Genomic DNA, 12,420 nt, shown 5'->3' on the forward strand with positions numbered 1-12,420 from the left:
GGTAATTTAACAAGTTGGCTACAATTCCACAAAATAAACGCAATATGGACAGATCACAAAAAAGTAGGGATGAATGAGAAGAAATCCAAATTCCAGACAGAAATAATTGAGGGTAATTGTAAGTTACTATCTAAAATGTACGACTTATTATTGGAGTGGGATACGAAAGACGAAGAAATAAAGGAAGTTATGACTAGATGGGCAATGGATCTGGGATATAACATAGACTATGATAAGTGGCGGAATTTATGGACTAACGGAATGAAATTCACAGCATGTGTAACACTAAGGGAAAACTTAGAAAAGATGATGTACAGGTGGTACATCACCCCGGCAAAACTGGGGAAGATGTACAAAACAGCTAGTAAGTCTTGTTGGAAATGTAAAACTAGAGAAGGTAATTTTTTCCACATGTGGTGGACATGCGAAGTAATGAAGAAATATTGGGAAGGCATTTATAATGAACTAAAAAAAATATTTAAATATACCTTTATTAAAAAGCCGGAGGCCTTCCTATTGGGTATAATTGGGGACGAAATTAAAAAAGAAGATAAAACATTATTTCAATATGCCACAGCTGCTGCTAGATTATTAATTGCCCAAAATTGGAAAAGCCAAAGTATCCCAGAAATTAGAGATTGGCAAACAAAGTTATTTGAATTTGTACAACTTGCAAAAATGACACAAAAAATTAGAAACCAAAAAAATACAAAGTTTACGAATGACTGGAAAAAATTCATGACCTACATTGAAGAGAACTATAAGAACATAAAAACCACAGCAGGATTGATTTAGATCTTATGATGTATAAGTCTATTATAATTAGTAACTGCAAGAGAAATAAATTATTTAATGTAAAAAACCTGAAACCAGTAGGGATGGAAGTCAATAGGTGTACAAAGGAAGGATTAAAGTATCTAGAGATATAAAGAGACAATTGAACAAGCAAAGAAGTGTAAAAGGAAATAGTCATTATGTTTAGAAATCTGTTTTATTTTATTTTGATGTAATGGCTGTAACCGTTTTTCTTTTCGTGTTTTTGTTTTTTCGTGCTGTCATTGTTTTTCTTTTTGATCACTTAAGCAAAAATTAATAAAAAGAATTCACAACAGAAATAATATTTAGAAGGACAGAGGAATCTGGAGAGCTGAAATTAAGAGAGCTAGTGTGTTGTAGACATTAGAGGTTCAGACAGGGATCCAGGAGACCAGGGTTCAAATCCCCACTCAGCCGCAAAGCTCACTGGGAGCTCCTGGACCAGTCACTATACCTCAGGTTAACCTACCTAACAGGGGTCTTGTGAGGATAAAATGGGGAGCGGAGAACCATGTACACAGCCTTGAGCTGCTTGGAGGCAAGTGCAGAAATCAAATAAATAAATAAATAAAAAATAGAAACCAAGAGCAACTGAAATGGATAGAGTTTTAAAATGATATTTGAAATATGATAGTAACTGAAGGTACTATGTTTAGTAGCCACTGGTAGCCTAATACTGCATCATTTGTGTAAACCTTTTGTGTAGCCATTCAAATTGGTAGCTTTGTCAGTCTTACGAGACAGGAATCAAAATATTTGTATTTCCACTTTGTCCATATCATGCAGAACAGTATGTGCTTCCAGGAAGTCCCCTCTTTCTCCCCTCTAAACTGTCCTAAAGGTAAAGGTAAAGGTACCCCTGCCCGTACGGGCCAGTCTTGCCAGACTCTGGGGTTGTGCGCCCATCTCACTCAAGAGGCCAGGGGCCAGCGCTGTCTGAAGACACTTCCGGGTCACGTGGCCAGCGTGACATCACTGCTCTGGCGAGCCAGAGCTGCACACGGAAACGCCGTTTACCTTCCCGCTAGAAAGCGGTCCCTATTTATCTATTTGCACCCGAGGGTGCTTTCGAACTGCTAGGTTGGCAGGTGCTGGGACCGAGCAACGGGAGTGCACCCCGCTGCGGGGATTCGAACTGCCGACCTTTCGATCGGCAAGCCCTAGGCGCTGAGGCTTTTACCCACAGCGCCACCCGCGTCCCTTCTAAACTGTCCTAAACCCCCCTTAAAGTCCAAGTCTCTTAATCTGGATCTAACCCAGTTCATTTAACTCTGCTTAAAACTGGTTGAAATGCAAAATCTTCTCCCCAAGAGGTCTAGTAAGTGATGGTACAGAGTATTCCTACAGAGGGTTCCCAGTTTCCCCAATGCTTTTTTTCATGCCTAATTGATGGGATATGACCAATTTAGATTTAAAACTGGACCTGCAGGTAAGGGGGAAAGGATCTGTCACAATTTGCCTTCCTCTTGCTCATCGTCTGGCCATTGCTCCTTTAGCTAAGCTCACATCTAAGATTGTAATCAAACCGTAGAAGAAAAAAAGGCATTGAAGTGGATGGGAGGAAAAATGGGCCGTGGTAAAGGGAAGGTTTACCTTCAAACCTCTTGGAAATAATTAAACCAGTGTTCTGGCCAATGGCTTTTACTCATTTAAATCTTTTTTGAAAAAAGAACTAATTAACTTGAACCCGATTTCATTTAAAAGATTTAAATCACTCTCACCTCCTTCTCTGTGTCAAATGAAGGAAACCACAAAAACAAATAATAATAACGTTAATGATAATAATAATCCATGAAGTAATCTTTTGTTCCTATCCTCAGCATTACCTCTGTACTGCAGACATGTGGTTAACAGTACTGGACTGACATATGATCACTATGTAAAAAAACCTTGTAACTTGAAAGAAGATTCCTGTGTTGCCAGTGTTATGCGTACAAATATAGGTAAGATTTATCCAATTTTTTGTTTTTGAAATTAATAAGTTAGTGGTAAGGAAGCTGTGTCACATTTGCTGTAGATGAATGAGAACTCTGATCTGCCTCATCTATCCTGCCACCAGTCAAAGATGATGGGAGATGAAGTCCAGAAACATCTGGAGGATCACAACTTCCCAATCCTGCAGTAAGGAATCGCTAACATTTGAAAATGGGGAATCTAAAATCACCTGATCACAAGCATCAGACTTCCAGCTTGATGTACATGTTCACCCATCCTCCTTCCCTAGAGTGTGTGGTCGCCATTTTGTGGTTCGCCTCAGCTGCTAAAATACCTTGGAGCTATTCTGGGTGGGATGGTGGTGCTCACTTGACCATCTGTTCCTACATCATTGCTACATACTTGGAGGGAGACGGGAAATGGGACAGTGAGGTTGGTGCAGTTGAAGTGCCCTGCCAAGTCTTCTCCCTTGGTGATCACTTGTAGCTGAGTAAGTTTGTCTTCCATAAACATGGTTTTAACAATGAGTCCGTAAGTGACTGTGGAGGCCAATTCTGGATCCACACGTCCTTCCACGGTTTTGGTTTCCAGGCAGGAAAATCATGGTGTGGATTTGCCAAGCGCGCCTTCCTCCTAGCATGTTTTCCATTGCATCCTGAGTTCATGTGTCTTCAAAGCCTATGACACCTTTGGTTAAAGGCTTTTCTCCAACTGGAGTGCTCACAGGCCAGTGTTTCCCAGTTGTCAGTGTTGATACTACATTTTTTTAGATTTGCCTTGAGACAGTCTTTAAACCTCTGCCAAGTATCTTGGGTTGGGCAACAGGAGTTCAGAAAAGTATTTTCCCACCCTTTAAACGGTTATGATCAACTAGCAGAGAGAATGCAGAAGTATAGAAGAAGCCATGATTCTTCATGCTGCACATTGGACCTGAAATGAAGTTCTACATTCATTCCAAATTTAATGCCTTTTACTCTGGTCTATGACTTCTAGCTGTTTGCATTGAGCAAAAACAAAAGCCATTGAAATAGCTCTGCAAAATGGCTGCTTCAAGTGTTTTCCCCAAATTCAGCTGAAAATGCAACTGATACTGCCAAGAACAACATTATTTATTTCAGTCGAAAGACCTACAAAATCATTTTCAAAAACAAGATGAAAGAGAAATACAGGGAAGATTAAAAGGCGGTCACTTTGTTTTATCCGGAGTATGTAGGTTTCTATTTCTTATTACTTCTAAGAGGAACTTAGCCAAGGCCAGGGTAGTATCATCTGACTTATATTGGCTTCTCTAGTCTCACTATTATCCAACCCATCCTTGGCAATCATCTTTTAAATACCTGCAGAAAAATTGTGTATTCCACCAGGCTCATACAAGCCATTCAGAATACACCTTTCCACTGGTTAATTGATATCTGTTTCTTTACTTTTAATAGCTTTTATTGAATGCTTTAAGTATTATGGCTGGAAGACATTTTGATATTTTTTTCTTTCTATGACATGGTGGTGTGTACATATTTTAATTCATAAAACCCATCACTTTATATTGCCGAATTTAATAATACTTTCCATGTTATTTGTTTGAAAAGGTTCTCATTCAGACATTACAGAAAATTGGAACCATTACAATGAACCATTACAAGGAAAATTGGAACGATTAGGAGTAATAAACCTCCATATCTAGTTAATTCTTTCAAATTCTTTTTAATAGCGAAATTCCAAGAGCAACTTATGAATCAATGCTCGTCATCCAGCTTCTGTTCCTCAGGCTATTACAGCTTCACTGCAGGGGATGGTAAATTCTTTCAGATGAAGAAGCACTGCTGCAGGACTAAAATGTGTAACAATGCAACTCTCAGCCGTACGTATCTGCATCAATTTAGAATCATTAACATGTTAGGGTTTTGCACTGAATGTGGCCATGGCTTGGATCCTTAGTCAATCAGCAATACTTAGAGAATCTGTGCCTCATTCAAATGGGGTGAGACAGCCCCAGCTGGCTACAGGTTGGGTTGAGCAGCTCAGGACTATTAGAGGCTCTGAAGGGATGGAGAGTCAGGCAGGATGGGGAGGCAGTCATGAGGAGAAACTGTGAAAAAGAGGGACCTAGCTGGAGACACGGGTGGCACTGTGGGTTAAACCACAGAGCCTAGGGTTTGCCGATCAGAAGTTCGGCAGTTCAAATCCCCGCAATGGGGTGAGCTTCCATTGCTTGATCCCTGCTCCTGCCAACCTAGCAGTTCAAAAGCACGAAGTGCAAGTAGATAACTAAGTACTGCTCCAATGGGAAGGTAAACGGCATTTCCGAGCGCTGATCTAGTTCGCCAGAAGTGGCTTAGCCATGCTGCCAGATGACCCGGAAGCTGGTTGCAGACAAACGTCAGCTCCCTTGGGCAATAAAGTGAGATGAGCACCACAACCCCAGAGTCGTCCGTGACTGGATCTAATGGTCAGGGGGTCCCTTTACCTTTTACTTGGCAGATACGTCTGCCAGAGAAGGGATGGGTTGCCTTTCCAACCAGGCCTCTCCTTCTTCCTACCCCTCAAAGCAGCACCATGCAGAATCAGATCATCCTTCTGATAGGTGGGAGGATCTGACTCTTGTCCCAACCATATTTTTACTGTATATTAAGATATGGTTACACATCGCCCCAGTATCCAAGTGATGTGAGATTCCATGGGTGCCAGGCATGCTGTAACCCAGGCTCTGTGTTTCCTGTGGGACCATAATGCACTTTATGATACATGGTTATGCATAAATATGTACAACCTGAGGCCTACAATGAAGACATCCACCAGAATATGTCCTCTCCCTCTCATAGGCACAGCAGCATCCTTGCCTTGGCAGTTTGTCTTTTTCTGAGAAGGGTCACATCCCTCATATTCTAATAAAAGCTAATCCTTTTTTTATTACTAGATAGGGAGCAGCCTCCATTCCTTTGATGTGCTGCTGTGCTAATCTGCTATTTTAATGACCCACTTCCCCAAAATGGCTACCTCAGAAGTAGATTGCTTCTGACATGAGTCATGTTTATTTCCTAGTGTTAGGTCCTGCCTTAGTTCCTTGTAATTCTCAGAGCATCAGAAACGCTTCAAAGAGTCAATTTGACAGCAGTAAAATCAGTTATTTATTTGTCATGAGAAAAAGGTACAGACAGGCTAATGCTCATTTCCTGCCCTGCCAAAAAGAAGAGCCCCCTCTCTGGGCTTGCCAGCCTTTTTATACCCCCTGTGATGGTCTATCATCTGATTTCCCAGAAAACATGTGATTTACAAGAAATGGTATAGAATTAAAACTTTCGTTTTTCCATAAAAGGGGCTAACTTCCTAATTTCACGTATTCTAGTTCCTCCCTCCTCCTGGGCTGCTGGAGTTGGTATAGCAACCCGTTATCTTTTGGCTGAGCAATCAGTCATTCCTCATGCTTCTATGGGAAGGGGTGGTCTGTAGGGAGAGGAAGCCCAAAGAGATTCTTGCTTTTATTATTATTAGGTAAATAAGATAATATAATTAGCTATATACCTAGGAAAGTTTTTCCATATATATAATATATATATATCCCCTTCATGGATCACTGCCTTGCCATGGCGAAGGGGCTTGAAGAACTCAGAGAAGCTATGAACTATGCCGAGCAGGGCACCCAAGATGAACAGGTCATAGTGGAGAGTTTTGACCAAACGTGATCCACCTGGAGGAGGAACTGGCAAGTCACTCCAGTATCCCTGCCAAGAAAACTCCATGGACAAAGACAACAGGCATATAAAAGTTATGACGCTGGAAGATGAGCCCCTCAGGTCGGAAGGCGTCCAACATGCTACTGGGGAAGAGCGGAGGACAAGTACAAGTAGATCCAGAGCTGATGAAGCGGCTGGGCTAAAGCCGAAAGGACGTTCAGTTGCGGATATGCCTGGAAGCGAAAGGAAAGTCCAATGCTGTAAAGAAAAATATTGCATAGGAACCTGGAATGTAAGAACCATGAACATGGGTAAGTTGGATGTGGTCAAAAATGAGATGGTAAGAATAAATATTGACATCCTGGGCATCAGTGAGCTAAAATGGACGGGAATGGGCGAATTCAGTTCGGATGACCATCATATCTACTACTGTGGGCAAGAAACCCGCAAAAGAAATGGAGTGGCCCTCATAGTCAACAAAAGAGTTGCGAAAGCAGTACTGGGATGCAATCTCAAAAATGATAGAATGATCTCGATACGAATCCAAGGCAGACCTTTTAACATAACAGTAATCCAAGTTTATGCACCAACTACTGGTGCGGAAGAAACTGAAATTGACCAGTTCTATGAAGACTTACAACACCTTATAGAAGTGACACCAAAGAAGGATGTTCTTCTCATTATAGGGGATTGGAATGCTAAAGTAGGGAACCAAGAGATAAAAGGAACAACTGGCAAGTTTGGCCTTGGAGAGCAAAATGAAGCAGGGCAAAGGCTAATAGAGTTCTGTCAAGAGAACAAGCTGGTCATCACAAACACACTTTTCCAACAACACAAGAGACGACTCTACACGTGGACATCACCAGATGGGCAGCATCGAAATCAGATTGATTATATTCTCTGCAGCCAAAGATGGAGAAGCTCAATACAGTCAGCAAAAACAAGACCTGGAGCTGACTGTGGCTCAGATCATCAGCTTCTTATAGCAAAATTCAAGCTTAAACTGAAGAAAGTAGGAAAAACCACTGGGCCGGTAAGATACAATCTAAATCAAATCCCTTATGAATACACAGTGGAAGTGAGGAACAGGTTTAAGATTTGCTGGACAGAGTGCCTGAAGAACTATGGATGGAGGCTCGCAACATTATACAAGAGGCAGCAACGAAAACCATCCCAATGAAAAGGAAATGCAAGAAAGCAAAGTGGCTGTCCAATGAGGCCTTACAAATAGCGGGGGAGAGAAGGCAAGCAAAATGCGAGGGAGATGGTGAAAGATACAGGAAATTGAATGCAGATTTCCAAAGAATGGCAAGGAGAGACAAGAAGACCTTCTTAAACGAGCAATGCAAAGAAATAGAGGAAAACAACAGAATGGGAAGAACTAGAGATCTGTTCAAGAAAATTGGAGATATGAAAGGAACATTTCATTCAAAGATTACCATAATAAAGGACAAAAGTGGTAAGGACCTAACAGAAGCAGAAGACATCAAGAAGAGGTGGCAAGAATACACAGAGGAATTATACCAGAAAGATATGGATGTCTCGTACACCCCAGGTAGTGGGGTTGCTGACCTTGAGCCAGACATCCTGGAAAGTGAAGTCAAATGGGCCTTAGAAAGCACTGCAAATAACAAGGCCAGTGGAAGTGATGGTATTCCAGCTGAACTATTTAAAATTTTAAAAGATGATGCTGTTAAGGTGCTACACTCAATATGCCAGCAAGTTTGGAAAACTCAGCAGTGGCCAGAGGATTGGAGAAGTTCAGTCTACATCCCAATCCCAAAGAAGGGCAGTGCCAAAGAATGCTCCAACTACCGCACAATTGCTCTCATTTCACATGCTAGCAAGGTTATGCTTAAAATTCTACAAGGAAGGCTCAAGCGATATGTGGACCGAGAACTCCCAGAAGTGCAAGCTGGATTTAGAAGAGGCAGAGGAATCAGAGACCAAATTGCAAACATGCACTGGATTATGGAGAAAGCTAGAGAGTTCCAGAAAGATATCTACTTCTGCTTCATTGACTATGCAAAAGCCTTTGACTGTGTCAACCACAGCAAACTATGGCAAGCTCTTAAAGAAATGGGAGTGCCTGATCACCTCATCTGTCTCCTGAGAAATCTCTATGTGGGACAAGAAGCTACAGTTGGAACTGGATATGGAACAACTGATTGGTTCAAAATTGGGAAAGGAGTACGACAAGGCTATATATTGTCTCCCTGCTTATTTAACTTATATGCAGAATTCATCATGCGAAAGGCTGGGCTGGATGAATCCGAAGCCGCAATTAAGATTGCCGGAAGAAATATCAACAACCTCAGATATGCAGATGACACAACCTTGATGGCAGAAAGTGAGGAGGAATTAAAGAACCTTTTATTGAGGGTGAAAGAGGAGAGCGCAAAATATGGTCTGAAGCTCAACATCAAAAAAACGAAGATCATGGCCACTGGTCCCATCACCTCATGGCAAATAGAAGAAATGGAGACAGTGAGAGATTTTACTTTCTTGGGCTCCAAAGATAATAAGATAATATAATTAGATAATAAGATAATATAATTATTAGATAATAAGATAATATAATTAGCTATATACCTAGGAAAGTTTATATATATATATATATATATATATATATATATATATATATATGCAGGTTTTGGTGTCCTCGGGTGTCTTCCCGTGTAAAAGTTGGGGTGTCTAGGCGACGTTTCGACGAGGTCTCACTCGTCATCTTCAGGCTGGTGCTTTCGGCTTCTTGTTACTGGAACAGAGCGGGATCTCAATGTTTGAGTTCCTATAAATACTGTAGAGGGGGTGTGGTGTCTAGCCTCCAATGTTCTGGGCAGAGAGGAAGTTCCCAGGCTAGTGTGCCTTTTCTTCTTTTGTTCCTTAATTACTTGAGAGATACCTTGAGTGATTTCTTGAGTGATATCCTGAGTACCACTTAGGTGGGTCATTAGGTGTGGATTAGTTGCTAAAGTCTTTGTGTCTTGACCTCTTGAACTTTGTGAAGAGTTTTCCTGAGAAGATGGCTGTATTGCACTTAGTTGTGCTTTGGCTTGGCTTCGTGTATAGGGGCGAGCTGTGGTTTTGTGGCTTGTGTCAGCCAGATCTGTGTAGGGATTGCAGGGGGGTGCAGCATCCGGAGGTGCCACCATGGATTGGCTACTGGATGGTGTCAGTAATTCATCTGTGGAGAGGGTCTGGGTTTGGGTCTGGTGTGGTTGATTGGTGTTGGCGTTCTGTGTGCCTCTGGATCTGGTGTCAGTTTTTGTGGGGAGGGCTAATTTCCAGATGTCTGGCAAGCGGGATGTGTCGTCACGCTTGTTCATGTTGTGAGGGTGTTTCTCTATCTCGATGTTGTATCTCTCTTCACACAAGTGCCCATTAATGAAGCCTTGACAGCTATTCAAAACAAATACAATCCCCCCGAATACATCTTGGACCTGACCAACCACTGCCTAACCAACACGTACTTCATCCACAATGGACAAAGATACAAACAGATAGAAGGAGCACCTATGGGATCACCCCTCTCACCGGTCATCGCAAACCTGTACATGGAACACTTTGAAACCAATGCTTTAGACAAGTCAGAACACAAACCCAAACTTTGGCTCAGATATGTTGACGACACCTTTGTAATTTGGCCACACGGGAAGGAAAAACTGGATAGCTTCCTCACACATCTCAACAACTTACACCCCAAAATACAATTCACTATGGAAATAGAAGCCAACAACCAACTTCCCTTCCTTGACGTCCTAATCTACAAAAAACCTGATGGCTCCCTAGGACACACTATCTACCAGAAAAAAACACACACCAACCGCTACTTACATGCACAATCACACCACCACCCTGCACAAATAAACTCCGTAGCCAAGACTCTCATCTCCAGAACCAAACGCCTGACTGACAAAGACCACTTGACAACTGAGTTACAGAATCTCTCAAATGTGTTAATTGCCAATGGATACCAGCAAAACAGGATTACGAAGCTAATCCAAAAGGAAACACCCCCCAAAAACCAAGACACAGAAGAAAACAATGGCATGGCCCTCCTTCCTTATATCAAGGGCACTACAGATAAAATTAGCAAAATCCTCCATAAACACAATATCAAAACAGCCTTTTGCACCAACCAAAAAATAGCCAATATCCTCAGAAACCCCAAGGATAAAATCCAGTTGGAAAACCAAGGGATCTATGAAATACCCTGCAAAGTCTGCCCAGCCACGTACATTGGACAAACAAACAGACGAATAAATGCACGTATCGCAGAACACAAGAATGCCGTCAAAAAAGAAGAAAAAACTTCCTCTCTTTTCCAACACATGAAAGAAACAGGACACGAAATTAATTTTGCAGATTCCAAATTGCTCTTTAACACGGAACATCACCACAAGAGAATAATCATGGAAGCCATCGAGATAGAGAAACACCCTCACAACATGAACAAGCGTGACGACACATCCCGCTTGCCAGACATCTGGAAATTAGCCCTCCCCACAAAAACTGACACCAGATCCAGAGGCACACAGAACGCCAACACCAATCAACCACACCAGACCCAAACCCAGACCCTCTCCACAGATGAATTACTGACACCATCCAGTAGCCAATCCATGGTGGCACCTCCGGATGCTGCACCCCCCTGCAATCCCTACACAGATCTGGCTGACACAAGCCACAAAACCACAGCTCGCCCCTATACACGAAGCCAAGCCAAAGCACAACTAAGTGCAATACAGCCATCTTCTCAGGAAAACTCTTCACAAAGTTCAAGAGGTCAAGACACAAAGACTTTAGCAACTAATCCACACCTAATGACCCACCTAAGTGGTACTCAGGATATCACTCAAGAAATCACTCAAGGTATCTCTCAAGTAATTAAGGAACAAAAGAAGAAAAGGCACACTAGCCTGGGAACTTCCTCTCTGCCCAGAACATTGGAGGCTAGACACCACACCCCCTCTACAGTATTTATAGGAACTCAAACATTGAGATCCCGCTCTGTTCCAGTAACAAGAAGCCGAAAGCACCAGCCTGAAGATGACGAGTGAGACCTCGTCGAAACGTCGCCTAGACACCCCAACTTTTACACGGGAAGACACCCGAGGACACCAAAACCTGCATTCCTGTACCCGTGAAAATCTACGAAAGCATATATATATATATATATATATATATATATATGAGAAAGCCTTATGGCCCTTCAATAGGATTTAGAAGTGTCTAAAGAAGGGTCAGTTATGTCAGTTTAGGAATTGTGCCTACATTAATTAACCAGGTGGATAAGTAAAAAAATAAAAATGAAAGTCGGGGTCAAGAATACAATCTTCAAGATGCCTTTATAACATTCCCTATGCATAATAAGCCGTGAATGATATTTAAAGCAACATAATTGGATACCTAGGTGCATGAACAGCTCATAAACAGGCTATGGTCCCTTTAAGATAACATTCAATTAGATGGTCCAAATATGGGCCTTACAACCCACCTATCTTATCCATGTGTCCTCCTAAATGACCCTTGAACTGCTTCTGGTCAGTCTTTTAATTGACAATATAAGCACTGTCTAAGCTGGCAGTTATTATTAATTATTATTGTTTATTGAATTTATGTACTGCCCTGTACCTGCAGGTCTCAGGGAATTCACAGAAAGTGACGGTTAGTTCATTGCTGAAGTGCAAAAGACAGCCAGAAACTCTGTACAAAGATAAGGGACTAAGAGCATACGCTTTCATACAGCCTAAACCATAATCAATGGCAGGAAAACCTTCTGAGAGATTGAGAAGGGAAGAATGTTCACACTCCCCCAGCTCCCTTTATGTAAAGGTCATTCATCTCAGAGAACAATGGTGACTTTGTCCGATGCTCAGTCCTGAACCCAGATTGTGTCTAGATTATATTTTATCCAAGAGTACTTGCAACTGCCCCACCAAAACTGGAAGGCCCTAGGGTGGATTGCATTAATATAACACAGAGATACAAAAAC

The 12,420-nt window shown here is 41.9% G+C and overlaps 2 protein-coding genes across 5 annotated transcripts in view; one reads left to right on the forward strand and one right to left on the reverse strand.

Annotated features, from left to right (window-relative positions):
- Positions 1-12,420, reverse strand: part of LOC310851730 (phospholipase A2 inhibitor 25 kDa subunit-like) — a 1,159,037-nt gene that overhangs the window by 1,111,976 nt on the left and 34,641 nt on the right. The window lies entirely within an intron of this gene.
- The window catches only part of LOC310851617 (phospholipase A2 inhibitor and Ly6/PLAUR domain-containing protein-like), a 309,684-nt gene that overhangs the window by 218,489 nt on the left and 78,775 nt on the right, over positions 1-12,420 (forward strand). Inside the window, exons 2-3 of one of the 4 annotated variants that reach the window (XM_083754202.1) lie at positions 2,637-2,759; positions 4,460-4,609. The exons of 2 other annotated variants lie outside the window; for them this stretch is intronic. In XM_083754202.1, the coding sequence (XP_083610328.1) occupies positions 2,637-2,759; positions 4,460-4,609 (273 nt within the window). The remainder of the gene's footprint in view (positions 1-2,636; positions 2,760-4,459; positions 4,610-12,420) is intronic. One more of the 4 variants, XM_083754201.1, reaches the window with a different exon arrangement.

The sequence above is a fragment of the Podarcis gaigeae genome (genome assembly GCF_964106915.1).
Source record: "Podarcis gaigeae genome assembly, chromosome: 8".
NCBI classification, from domain to species: Eukaryota; Metazoa; Chordata; class Lepidosauria; order Squamata; family Lacertidae; genus Podarcis; species Podarcis gaigeae.